The sequence below is a fragment of the Acinonyx jubatus genome, chromosome D3 (genome assembly GCF_027475565.1).
Source record: "Acinonyx jubatus isolate Ajub_Pintada_27869175 chromosome D3, VMU_Ajub_asm_v1.0, whole genome shotgun sequence".
NCBI lineage: Eukaryota > Metazoa > Chordata > Mammalia > Carnivora > Felidae > Acinonyx > Acinonyx jubatus.
In genome coordinates this window covers 68,692,415-68,706,513 of record NC_069392.1, presented here as the reverse complement: position 1 = coordinate 68,706,513, position 14,099 = coordinate 68,692,415, and the positions used below count along the sequence as shown (strand labels likewise).

The window sequence follows — 14,099 nt, the reverse complement described above, 5'->3', positions numbered from 1 at the left end:
GAAAAATCCTAAATGGTAAGTCAAACTGAAATTTCCTTCTAGAAACCCAAATCAAATGATGTTTGATAAACATATGGTGTGAAAAAACCCAATAATCAACATCTTTCACCTATGTGGTTACGCCTTAAGCAAACCTAGACTCTAGCTGATACAACAACACTTTTCCTTTAACAAATTAGGGAAAGCTGCCTTTTCCTCAAGGAAAAAAAGAAAACTTAGACTGCACTGATAATGTCAACTGTTCTCTGCCCAGAACCTCCCTATTTGTTTTAGACTATTGTTTTGGGGTATGCTTTTTGTCTTTAGCAAACATTTACTGCTTCTAAACTAAAACTACCCCATAATTTTACAACCCACAGAATTCTAATACTAGGTTCTCTTAGAATAATCAATTAACAGTCCACAAGAAGACATTCTCTTTTCCATTAAGAATCAACATCCAGCACCCTTTGTGTTTCCCTTATGTCAGTTTTTGAAAACATTGATTATACATAAATACCAATTAGTTACATGGCTTTTTTTTTTTAAGTAGGCTCCATGCCCAAAGTGGGGCTTGAACTCATGACCCTAAGATCCCTGAGATCACAACCCTGAGAGTTGTGTAATCTACAGACTGAGCCAACCAGGTGCCCCAACATGACCTTTTTTTTTAATTGAGAATATTTAAAAGAATAAGCCATTGTTCAAATTACTATGTACAATCTCTTAAAGGGCTTTTTCATACATCAAAAGTCATGAAGACACCGATATAGTTAAGACCAAAAAATTCCGTTCCCAAAAGTTTTTCTTTAAAAAATTCTAGGGAGGGGCACCTGAGTGGCTCAGTCAGTTAAGTGTCTGACTCTTGGGTTTACGCTCAGATCATAATCTCACAGTGTATGGGTTTGAGCCCCACCTCCAGCTCTGCGCTGACAGTGCAGAGCCTGCTTGGGATTCATTCTCCCTCTCTCTCTTGCTCTTCCCCTCCCCTGCTTGTGCTTGCTCTCTCAAAACAAACACTTAACAAAATAAAATTTAATTTAAAAACATTTTTAAAAATGAAAAAATTCTAGGGAAACAAAAAGATAACCAAAAGGATGCTTAACACATCACTATGTATAAGTGAAAAAAGAAAAAACTGGACCCAACCATTCATCACTAATGTTGGCCAAATCATAAAAATTCAAGAAAAAAGCATTTGGGACACAAAGTGAGTATTACTGTATTTATTCAATCTTTCAAAAAAATTATATCATTCAACAAAGTTCTATAATTTTCTTCATATAGATCCTGACATCTCTATTTAATTCCTGGACATTTTAGAGTTTTTGTTGTTATACTGACTAGGATCTTTTTATCAGATACTGGTATTACTAGTACATAAAGAGAAAGCTACTGATTTGAGGAAACAGTTGGTCAACTTGATATGCATCGCTTTTGCTTTTCAGTGGACTCTTCGGCCTAATGTGCAGTTGTAACAATTAAATCCTACTTTATGCCTCATAATATTTTTTTTTTTTGCCTAATACATTGACTAAACCTTCCCCAAATGTAAGCTTGAGACTTCTACCTGACTACAAGTCTCTTTGTCAAATAACTTAAACCATGTCCCTTAGGTGAAACTGTAGGTATCAAGGATAGATATCTGCAATATACTTTTTTGCAAAAGAAAAAAAGTAGGTTACAAAACACTATTGTACACTATGATCACATGCATGTTTAAAAAAATCACATCACGTAATTTAAAAAGCAAGGTCCGGAACAAGTGCACAATATGCTTTTTATTTAAGAAAGGAGGGAAATAATACATGTATTTTTGCGTAAAGAAACCCTGGAAGGAAACACCAGAAACTAATAAAAGTGATTACCTGAGGTAGGGGGGAATGGGGGCAAGGGTGGGAGCACTTCTTTTCACTGTATACCTTTTTATAGTATTTTGATTTATGGACCATGTATTGCCTATTCAAAAAAATAAAATTAAAAAACATATAGTATATATTTTTTAAGTCCAGAAAAACAGACACCAAACTATTATTTCTCTTTATGGACTAGCATTCCACAAATTCATCCACTGAGTAAATATTTATTGAGCACTTATGTTCCAGGTACGGTTCTAGCACTTGGGATATATTAATAAACAAAGGAAAAATCTCTACCCTCATAGAACTTACACTCTTCTGTAATATTTTTTTATTGTTTAAGTATCTAATATTGAGTACACATTACTCCAGCTTCTCCTAGCTGTCCATCTTGATCTTCATCTAATCAAGTGTGGACAATGCCAACTACCATGGAGGGGATAATGGGAATGGTGCAACACTTGAATTCACTTGGCTCAGTCAGTACCTGACACAAATGTGTACTTAGTAAGTGTTAGCTGTGATGATTTCATTGTACTTTTAGAGCAGTCATACCTGTAGTGACTGGAAAATGTCCTATGAAGTGTAAGGAATATGTATAAGGGACAGAAAAGCTGAAGCCACTGGGCTCACCTCCGACCACAGCACTTCTCTGATGCTACTCTTGCTGTCTCATTTACCTTTTCCTTTTCCTTCCTCCACTAGACTATGAGCTACCTAGAGTGGAGAAAACATACCTTACTTATCCTATCACCCCGAGATCCTAACACAGTACCAAGCAATACACGCTCATTAAATCTTCTTAAAATGAATATGCAGGCTGATGTGGTCATGGAAAGTTTCATAGAAGACAGGAAATAAGCTGGAAACGATTATCACCAAAATTCCAACTCAAAAGTGAAGGAATTATCCCATTTTCTTAACTATTTCTTTACCTGGCTTTGTATTATTTCTTTGTCCAAATCTAGAAGGGACTGTGAAAAACATCTGTTGTTTTCTGAGGAAATGAACCACTGAACCTGGCCTTAACAAACCACCACTAGGGGGACCTACAAGGCTAAAACAGCCCTAGAGCCACTAAAAAGAGCTGATCATCCACACAATCCGACCAATAACAGCTACTCATGACAGCAGTATTTCAGAGTAAGGGAGGAGTGTAATGAGTCCTCAGAATTGGATCTCCTCACAACCACCACCACTAAGGAAATTCTGATATAATTATCACTACAGTCTCCCAAACCCTAGTACTTTAATTCTCCAAAAGCAGGGATGGAGAAAGGTGAAAATCTGAAGGGTATTTACTTTCGAAGAAAATAAATGACATAATATCAAGGGCTTGAACCAATCTTAAAGGTACTCTTCCCAGACCACTACCACATTACCAACCCACTGTTCTCAGAAACCTACTAACCACTAACAAGTAACAAAAGGCACTAGAATCTTCCTCCATTATTCATGACATAGAAGAAAAATGGACAATAAAAACAAGTAGACTTTCATGCTCTTCCTAAATTTTGTTTAAGGTTGTTAAACAAATGGATGGTAGTTCTGACCCACCCCTAAGACTCTGCAACAAGAAGTGCCAACCCACCGATTTCCCTCCAGAACAGCACACCTTTCTAAGATGACAGTGGTTCTTTATCAGAATTTCCCTGTAAATTAATTAGTTCCTACAAAAATTTTAGTTAATTAACACGTTCTAAGTAACAGCGCTAAAGTTTTAACAGAACTCTGTTCTCAAATATTATACTAAAAAACAAAACAAAAAACACCCCCCCACTGATTTAATTTCCCCACCTCAAAACTCTCCTTTTAAAAACAGAATTGGAAATTATCTATGAAAGTTAAAGTAGCCTTGTTTTATCGACTCAAAATGTAACAAGACTGAAAAAATATTTATATATATATATAAATAAGTTAGAAACAAAGAAAAATTAGAATATTGGTATTTTTAAAGGATATGTTATACATGACTCTAAATTACCAGACATTATCGGTATCTATATTCATTTAAACTGTTCTGTGAGATTTTCTTCCAACATAGTCTGTTTTTACCAATCAAAAAATATTGTTTATGTTTTATATTCTCCTATCATTTTTTTTTAGACCACTTTGGTACATAAGTGTAGTTCAAATCCAAAGAACCAACAGCCTATTTAAATCCAGTTTTAAATACTGATAAATGTCCCCCCAAATCTACATTTCCAAAACAGTAAGTATTTTTCTTGAAAATGCTACCAGAACGCACACAAACTAATTTTAGGTCAATAAAAAATAGAGGGGACAGGATAAAAGAAAACAGAAAGTTACAAGAAACAGATTACCTACCATTACTCTGCAGTGTTAATCCTGAGAGATCTTAATTTTTTAAAAGGGAAAAGAAAATGAAACATTAATCATTACCACAATAATATTTTCCATTGTATTTAAAATTACAAAATGTAATTTTACTTCACAAACCATTTCAATCCAAGATTAGTAGTATAAATACTACTATTTATAACTGACAATACATAAACTATTCAACCTATAATGCCTTCCATCTTATTTTTTAAAAATAATGTTCTAAATGGGCAGAATATGAGCTATAGTGTATACTTAATTTTAGCAGTCAAAATACAAATCTGTTCTAAAGTTCAAATTTAAATATTTATATTTCATTAAGAATATCTGACTCTTTAACCTTAGTTGAAATACTGGGCTATCTCCAAATTTATAATTTAATGTAGAAAAATCAAATTATTGAGATCTGTTCCCTTTGTGCATCTAAGGATAAGAGCAAGTTCTACTCACCAATTCCAGGTGATACAACTCGTTCATAGTGATATGGATTTACACAGACACTATCACATTTTAAGTCAAATGCATACTGACAATATTTAACATGTTTGAGTTCATTTTTGTGAAGATCAGGCCACCTCCAGAGACGGGCATATATCACATGAGGAAATCCTTTCCGACCAGCCACCTAGGAAAAACAAACAACCATTTACTGGTCATCAGTTAATATACTGATCATACATTAAATAAGGCACTTAATATATATTCTCATTTAATTCTTACAATCCTACAAAGTCAGTATTATAACCCCCATCTCATAAGTGAGAAACATTTATGAACTAAAGTTACTTCTTTGAGACCTGTGCTCAAGTTTTTAAAATGCAAAAAAAAAAAGTATGAGTTTGCTCAAGTACCCATTTCTAAAATCTAGAAATAAACATTTTAAATCTAATGACAAAAGATTTCTGTATGTTTCTTTAAAAACACGCAGCACATTGGGGCGCCTGGGTGGCGCAGTCGGTTAAGCGTCCGACTTCAGCCAGGTCACGATCTCGCGGTCCGTGAGTTCGAGCCCCGCGTCGGGCTCTGGGCTGATGGCTCAGAGCCTGGAGCCTGTTTCCGATTCTGTGTCTCCCTCTCTCTCTGCCCCTCCCCCGTTCATGCTCGGTCTCTCTCTGTCCCAAAAATAAATAAACGTTGAAAAAAAAATTTTTTTTAATAAAAAATAAAATAAAATAAAATAAAAACACGCAGCACAGAAGATATATGATATAGTTCTATACAAAAAATATAATCACTGAAAATGAAAGATTAAAAAAATTATAAGATATAAGCTTTTAATACTAAATTTTAAAGATATGCTTGAATTCTTTTAGAGTTTTTCATATAAAAGTACCAAATATACAGTATCAGATTTCTAAATTATAAAAGGACCAAATATAACTCAGTTTTTAAAATGTACATATAATACCAAAAAAAGAAGGAAAAAAAGCTACAAAAATGAATACCAAAGTGCTAAAGGTATGGGGTTTCTTCTGCTTTTTGCTTTTATTTTCCAAATTTTCTACTTTGAATTTTTTTCTTGTAACATTAAAAAACTTAAAATATAACTTTATTATAAGGAACACCTATTCTTCCATATATTCCCATAATCATATTGGTACAGGATGTAGAGTACCTGAAGAAATGGAGCAAACATTAAATTATCCAATAGTAATGTAAGAGAAAGCAAGAATATTTTAATCTGCCACTACAAAACATATATAAAACTCTAGAACAAGACTAACCTGAAGCCTCCCATCCAATGTTCTCTGTATGGTAACACATTTGCTAGGATGAGCTCCATTTGTAGTTATAGCTGTTATTAAAGAATCCAGTTCATCTTTTTTCTCCTTCAGCTTCTTTACCAAACTTTCAATTGCTCTCTTTGCAAATGTTTCACTCTCTCCACCTTGTCTATGGCACATCAAACTATGTACAATGCTCAGACAGGCATCATTACTTGTTGGTGTATTTGTAATAGACATATTGTCCATTTGTCAAAGTTATTCTTTTAAATCAAATAGGTCTCCAATTTCCGGAGAAATTTTGATCTTTTGGAGGCAGTGAAAAACAATGACTAACGTTGCAAGGAAAATTATTAGGCATGTGGTATTCAGGATAACCTAAAAAAAATGAGACATAGACATTAAAACACATTTCACAAAGTAGATTCAATTACTTGGGAAAAGAGGGAGTTGCTTCAGTTAAGTCAAAGACTCAATGTACATAATTTAAATTTTGTACTTAGAGTTTTAAATAACTTAATTAAAATGTTGCTGTTTCTGACATTCAAAAAAAATATTAAAGTTAGGCCTTCTCATTATTATAGAGGCATACTCAATCAAGTCTTGTGGACTGAACTAGTCACCCTAAAGTTAAATCTTAACATGACTTTTTTAAATGATTACTAATGAAGACCAGCACTTTAAAACACGCTTGATTGACTAGTTAAACCTAAATGTCTACCATAATACACATGAAAAATTTACCATCACCTGATACGAAATGCTGTTTATCAGTTAAAAACACCCACCTTTGTTATAAGAGACCACTGACAACAGTAAAAAAGATGAACACAAATTTTTAAATGGGCAAAGGATTCTAATACTCCTCTCTCCAAAGAATGGCCAATATGCATATGAAATATGCTAACATCACTAGTCAACAGGGAAATGCAAATCAAAAACACAAGGAGATACCACTTCATATTCACTAGGTTGAGTAAAGCAAAAGGGTAGATAATCATAAATATTGGTGAGGAAGTGGAGAAATGGTACCCTCATCCACTGCTGGCCGAACTGCAAAATGGTACAGCCACTTTGAAAAGTAGTTTGACAATTCCTCAGAATGTGAAACACAGAGTTACCGTATGACCCAGGAATTCCACACTTAGCAATTCTACCCAAGATTACTGAAAGCCTATGTCCACACAAAAACCTGTACATAAATGTTCACAGCAGTTATCATTCATAACAGCCAGAAGTGTAATACAAATGTCCATTAACTAATGACTATTTAAATGAGTATATATATCCATACAATGTAAACATTATTCAGTCATAAAAAAGAATGAAGTACCATTACCATGCTAAAACATGGATGAACCTGGAATACATGCTAAGTGAAAAAAGCCAGTCACAAAAGGCCACATATCATATAATCCCATTTACAAGAAATATCTGAACAGGCAAATGCATACAAAGAAAAAGTAGATTAATGGTTGCCAGAGGCAACTCCAAAGGATATGGAGTTTCTTTTAGGGCTAATAAAATATCCTAAAATTGATAATGGTGATAGTTGCACAACTCTATCACTATATGAAAACCACTGAATTATACATTTTAAAAGAGTGAATTTTAGAGTATATCAATCATATCTCAATAAAGTTACTATTCTTTTTAATGGTTATTTATTTTTGAGACAGAGAGCCGCAAGCCCATGCACGTGGGGCAGGGACAGAGAAAGAAGGGGGAGAGAGATAGTCCCAAGCAGGCTCAGTGCTGTCAGCACAGAATCCAATGCGACACAGGGCTGGACACAGGGCTCAACACAGGGCCCAGTCTCACAAGCCATTAGATCATGCCCTGAGCCAAAATCAGGAGTCAGATGCTTAACCAACTGAGCCACCCAGGCGCCCCCCAATAAAGTTGTTATTAAAATGAAAGACCACTTAATTCCTCAAAAGATTTTACCTGTAATAAAGTATTTTCAACAGAAATCAAAATATAGAAAATGAGTATTAGTGAAGCATCTATCCAATATGTGTGAAACTAAAGTAACTTATCTAACCTTAAGATCCCACATGGAATAAGAAAAGGCCATCAGTCTAAGAATAAATGAAGTAAAGCAGGAGTGGAGGCTATACTTTATGCTGAGCTGTTTTTAATTTGTTTGCTGATGATATTCTATTCCATGCCTATTCTGCTTTTATTTTCTTTTGCTATTTACTTGAATCATTAAAAATCTACCCCCCTGGGTACCTGGCTGGCTCAGTCGGTAAAGCATGTAACTCTTGTTCTTGGGGTCGAGTTCAAGGCCCACATTGGGCATAGAGCTGTACTAAAATTAATCTACCCGCACCCCCCCAACCAAATTAATAAAACTAACTCATCAGTCTCTACCAAAGCTTGTTACTCTTCTGATGACTTTTACTTTATTTAATTCCACTCAATTACCCAGCATTGGAAAGCGTGGTAAGTCATCTCTGACTTCCTTCTCTCTTTTCCTACCCCCATTACTTCTCTCTTTTACTACCCCCATATTCTCTCACAAAGTTACATGATTCTCTACCTTTGTCATTTCTAGCAGTCTCCTCTCTATTCTCCCTGATGCTGTTGTAGTTTTGGGTCTCCTAGGCATTTCTATCAATCACTTGGTATTTACCTCATGTTCCCCTCTATTGTTATCTGTTTTACATAAATGCCTGTCTTCTCAACTAAATTAGCACAATACAGAGAACGTTTTCTTATACCTTTGAATAGCAAGCATTTGCCCACATTCAATAAATACACGTTGAAGGTAGATTTTCTGAATAACCCAAGATTACCTGACTGGGGTGGTGGGGGACATTGGGAGTCAGAGACCTGGGTTAGAATCCCAGCTCTCACACTAAGTAGTTGGACAGATTAAGTTAAACTCTGAACGTGGCTTAAAAGGAGTACACAGAGCTCAAGGGAGAAAAACTACATGAAATGCCTAGCACATAATGTTCAGCAAAAAGCAGCTACAGTGTGAGTACTAAAATGTTTAGTGTTTAGAGTCTGAGTACTAGAATGTTTACTTTAAAAGAAGATTTTCCCATAACACATTACTCATGTTTCTGTATTTCTATTAAAACTTGCAAAAGAAAATTCAGAAGGGCAAGGATAGAAGTAAATCACTCATTCAGGACTCACAACTCCTCTACAGGAGCCAGGCAAATTATATAAATATCTCAGATTTAAAGAAAAGTACTGAGGAGCACAAGTGCACACCCATCAAAAATGGGTAAACACTATTCACTTCCCATGGAAGTGGCGTTTGAGAATGCTAGACCACTGCTAACCGATCTCCAATGCCCATTTGTATATAAAATCTTATTTTTAAGTATCAGCAACTTATTTGTGGAGAAAGGGGAGGAAGGAAGAGGAAGAGAGAAAAACCACCGTGTATGCCAAACACAACACACCTTCAACTCAAGGCTGGCCCAAGACACTGAGGGGGGCACCTGCTGGGATGAGCACTGGGTGCTGTATGGAAACCAATTTGACAATAAATTATAGTTAACAGCAATAAAAAAAAAAAAAGCTGGCCCAAGAGAACCACCAGTTTGAAATTTCTGAATGCCAACATCACAACAATTTTAAGATCTAGACTGAAAGATCTACAGTACAGGGACTGTACTTGTCTCATTCATTAGATGTGCCCAACTCCTAGCACTTGTGAGTGCTCCTTACGGTCAAATGGATGCATTTCTGTATGCACTGTCAGATCCATGCTCGTGCTATTTCTTTTGTCTAAAACATCCAGTCTCATTTTATCCACATGGCTAAGTCCTAGTTATCCTTCAAATTGCAGCTTAAATGTCTCCTCTCCCCACCAATCTGGAGAATGACTTTCCTGGTATGTTTACTGTGTATTCCTGGTATGTTAATTGATTCCCTCCCTCAAATTTAAAACACACCCCAATTACAACCCAACACGTTATATTACAGTTATATGATTACGTCTTTGTCTTACACTGTTGCCACAAATCTAGAAGTTCAAGAAAACAGCAAAACTTTCTCACCTTAGAAATTCCCAGCACCATGCACACTTCCTGACATACATGAGGCAAATATGGAGTGACTATAGCTTTTTTATTCTGTGGCATTTCCTTGCAACAAATTTTAAAGAATACAAAATTTTTGTTGTTAAATTCATTTTCTGATATTATATTCTAAAAGATTTGCACCAATTTATAATTAAAGCATTTGAGTGTAATTATTTCCCCACACCCAGATGTTACCATTCCTAAAACTTAAGCTATTTGGGACCTAATGGTATCTTAGAAACTGTTTTAACAGTTTCCTTTGAAAACTTTCTTAGGCACCATGTTCTTGATTTTATCCTTGTTGAATTCCTATGATCACAAGTGCCTAAAACATAATATAAAGTTCCTTGCATAAAAAATAATACATGGGCTCCTGGGCGGCTCAGTCACAGTTAAGCATCGGACTCTTGCTTTCGGCTTAGGTCATGATCTCATGAGTTGTGAGATCGTGCCTCAACTTGGGCTCTGTGCGGACAGCCACTGACAATGCCAGGCTGCTTGGGATTCTCTCTCTCCTTCGCTCTCTGCCTCTCCCCAACTCGTGCTCTCTCTCTCTCTGAAAATAAGTACACATCTTTAAAAGATAAAATAATACCAACAGGGATATATACGTGTTTTCCTACGTTAAACAGCTTTGGATTATAATTTTTTACAAGTGGTACGGAATGATAGACAAAGGTACTAGAACGGTATAAACAAAACTGTAAGTTCTGATTAAAACTCTAACAGTATGACTGGGCAAGTTAATATGTTTTTCAATTATCTTATCTGTAAAATGGGAACAACTTTACAGATTCTCTACAATGCAACAGTGTATATAAAAGCAATCTAGGGGGGCGCCTGGGTGGCTTGGTTGGTTAAGCATCCGACTTCGGGACTTCGGCTCAGGTCATGATCTCACGGCCTGTGAGTTCGAGCCCCGCGTCGGGCTCTGTGCTGACCACTCAGAGCCTGCAGCCTGTTTCAGATTCTGTGTCTCCCTCTGTCTCTGCCCCTCCCCTGTTCATGCTCTGTCTCTCTCTGTCTCAAAAATAAATAAACGTTGAAAAAAAAATTAAAAAAAAAAAAGCAATCTAGGAACCATAAATTGACCAATTCAACAAACACTGTATCTAAAATATGCACAAAGCACTCCAGATACAAAAAGCAAGTAGCACATAATCAGAAAGTGGTTCTCAACTCTACCAAATATCCCATTTTTGTTAACAAATAATTTATATTACCTCCTCTTAGTTATTCTGAAACAAAGTTCTAACACACGTATTTTTAAAAATTTAACAATACTTTAATTATGACAGCATAATTATGACAAATTCACACCTTCCAAGAGAGGTGTGGTGTTTTGGCAACTCCAACAGCACAATGTCACTGCAGATGGTGAGACGGATTTCTGCAAATGGTGAATTCTTGATAAAGTGCCAAACATAACAACTTCAATTTAAGAAAAAGAATTAAGATGGGGTGCCTGGGTGGCTCAGTCGGTTGGGCGTCCAACTTCGACTCAGGTCATGATCTCATGGTTCGTGAGTTCGATTGCCACATCGGGCTCTGTGCTAACAGCTCCGAGTCTGGAGCCCATTTCGGATTCTGTGTCTCCCTCTCTCTCTGCCCCTCACCAACTCATGCTCTCTCTCAAAAATAAATAAACATTAAAAAAAATTGTAAGAAAAAGAATTAAGAGAAACTTAATTCCTGAAAAACTGACTATACGTTAAGATGGAGTCAGATAGTAAGCTAGTTATAACATTTTCCTCCTACATGAATTTCTGGGGCATGTCAAAGTGCTACGAGATGCATTGGTAATTCTTCACAGAACCTCACATTACAGGATGGCATCCCTTACCCTCATCTACCAAAGTTCCTCTCACTAATTTCCACAACATCCCTTAAACAGCAGTACTTACTCCACTGAGAACCACTAATCTAGAAGATCCAAAATATTACTACACTAAGTAAGAGATGCTAATAGAGGTAGGTACTAAAGTGATTCAGGACCATAAGTGAGAAAGGATGGAAGTCCAGAGTTAAAGTAAGTCTGAGCATGATGTATCAGGCTAGGCTAGGCTAGGCTGCAGCAACCACCAACCCTCAAAATATCAGTGGCTTAAAACAAAGGTTTATTTTCTGAATAAACTAAACTATATGTCCATCACAGATAAAAAGGTCACTGCTCACTAACATCTTTCAGGGATCAGGCTAACAAAGACTCCATCACTACCTATGTCCTTAAATGGCAAGAGGAAAGATAGGATAACTCACGTACTGTCTTTTAAAAAACTTTTTTTAATGTTTATTTATTTTTGAGAGACAGAATATGAGTGGGGGAGGATCAGAGAGAGAGGGAGACACAGAATCTGAAGCAGGCTCCAGCTCTGAGCCGTCAGCACAGAGCATGATGCGGGGCTCGAACTCACGAACCATGAGATCATGACCTGAGCTGACGTCAGAAGTTCAACCGACTGAGCCACCCAGGCGCCCCAACACATACTGTCTTTTAAAGGCTATCACTTCTGTTCACATTTGATTGGCCAAAGTTAAAAGGCCACGTCAGTGGTTCTCAACCAGGAAAAAACTCTCTCAGGGGACTTTTGGCAATGTTTAAAGAAATTTTTGATTGTCACAACTGCAATAGGGAGGTAGGAGGAAAAGTACTACTGGGTGTCAAGTAGGTAAAGGCTAGAGCTACTGCTAAACATCCTACAATGCACAAGACAGCAACCCACAACAACAATTTAGCCAACCCAAAATGTCAACAGTGCTGAGGCTGCGACACCCTGGACTATGCCTAATTTCAGTGTGGGGGAAGGAGGCAGAGAAGCACAATACTACCATGTGCCAGAAGAGAGCCATCAGAATACTGGTGGAATAATACTAATAACTACCACACGTGAATAAGAATTTGCCAGGCTGCAGGAAAATCCAGACAAGCAGAGGGATATAGAGTGCAGATGTTTTGTCTAGATTCATCATTAGGAAAGGGGAAGAAATAACAACATTAGATTTGCATTAGAAAAAAAACTACAGTAAGAACATGGAGAATAACTCTGGAAAGGGAAACAGAAAACTAGTCAGGAGACAATGATCAGAAAAGTGATAGGTTGGGGCATGGGCAATAGAAACAAAGGGAGAACCAATATTTCTAGGTAGAATGGACTAGATTTTTTAATCAACTAAGTATAAAGGGTGAAAAGAAGGGAGAGTCAAAAGAGGACCCATTTCTTAGTTAACTAAATGATAAAGAAAGAATACAAGATTTTAAAAGGGTAAATAAATTCAGTTTTAAATATAGTGAGTTTGAAGAGCTCAGTAGGGAAGGTAAGCCTATTTAAAAGTCTCTAACATACAACTATTAGATGAAGTCTCTGTAATAGAACAAACCATCCCATGATGACAGGGGTAATGGGAGGTAAAAAGTCAGCAAAAGAGATAGAGGCTCCCTTACATCTACCCACCTACTGTGTTATGTCTCTAGCCTTGCTCCTGCTATATATCATAAGCTATACTGACCACAGGTCTAACAGGAACTCCATGAACTATAGAGCCAGACAACCAAACTAATTAAGATACTCTCTAAAACAGCAAAGATGAATGCTGGCCTGAGAGGTTCTCATGGGAATTCATAAACTTTAGTTAATGAATGTTGACATCTTTTTATTCTCAGATGGCTATTTACTTTTGAATTATTGGCACTATTATACATATGAAACAGATTTTCTAGAAGTTATAGGTATTTTGATCAATGATCAATAAACTAGTTAATATGGGAATATGAGACAAATGCTTATGTTTAACAAGGGGGAAAAAAGCCTGGCACGGTGAAATATCACTAGAAAGAAATTCAAACTATAGGTTTACAAGCAGAAAACATAAAAAGGTCGTGCAGGCTTAGTTCAACTGCCTACAGCAGAAGTTATAGCCTAGTTTCTAAACAGAGGAAAGTCTAAGAATTGAAGTTCCTTTTTTTTTTAAACATTTTATTTATTTTTGAGACAGAGAGAGACAGAGCATGAGTGGGGGAAGGGCAGAGAGAGAGTGAGACACAGAATCCGAAGCAGGCTCCAGGCTCTGAGCTGTCAGCACAGAGCCCGAGGTGGGGCTCGAACCCACATACCGTGAGATCCTGACCTGAGCTGAAGTCGGACACTCAA

General features: G+C 36.5%; 1 protein-coding gene across 5 annotated transcripts in view; it reads right to left on the bottom strand.

The window, feature by feature from the left end:
- Positions 1–14,099, bottom strand: part of SMAD4 (SMAD family member 4) — a 64,040-nt gene that overhangs the window by 37,961 nt on the left and 11,980 nt on the right. For all 5 annotated transcript variants that reach the window (XR_003423657.2, XM_027068979.2, XM_027068981.2 and 2 more), the window contains exons 2-4: positions 5,906–6,283; positions 4,632–4,806; positions 4,167–4,196 (exon numbers count right to left, since the gene is read on the bottom strand). Coding sequence is in view for 4 of the 5 variants with exons in the window: in XM_027068979.2 (XP_026924780.1) it covers positions 4,167–4,196; positions 4,632–4,806; positions 5,906–6,154 (454 nt within the window). In the remaining variant the exon portion in view is untranslated. The remainder of the gene's footprint in view (positions 1–4,166; positions 4,197–4,631; positions 4,807–5,905; positions 6,284–14,099) is intronic.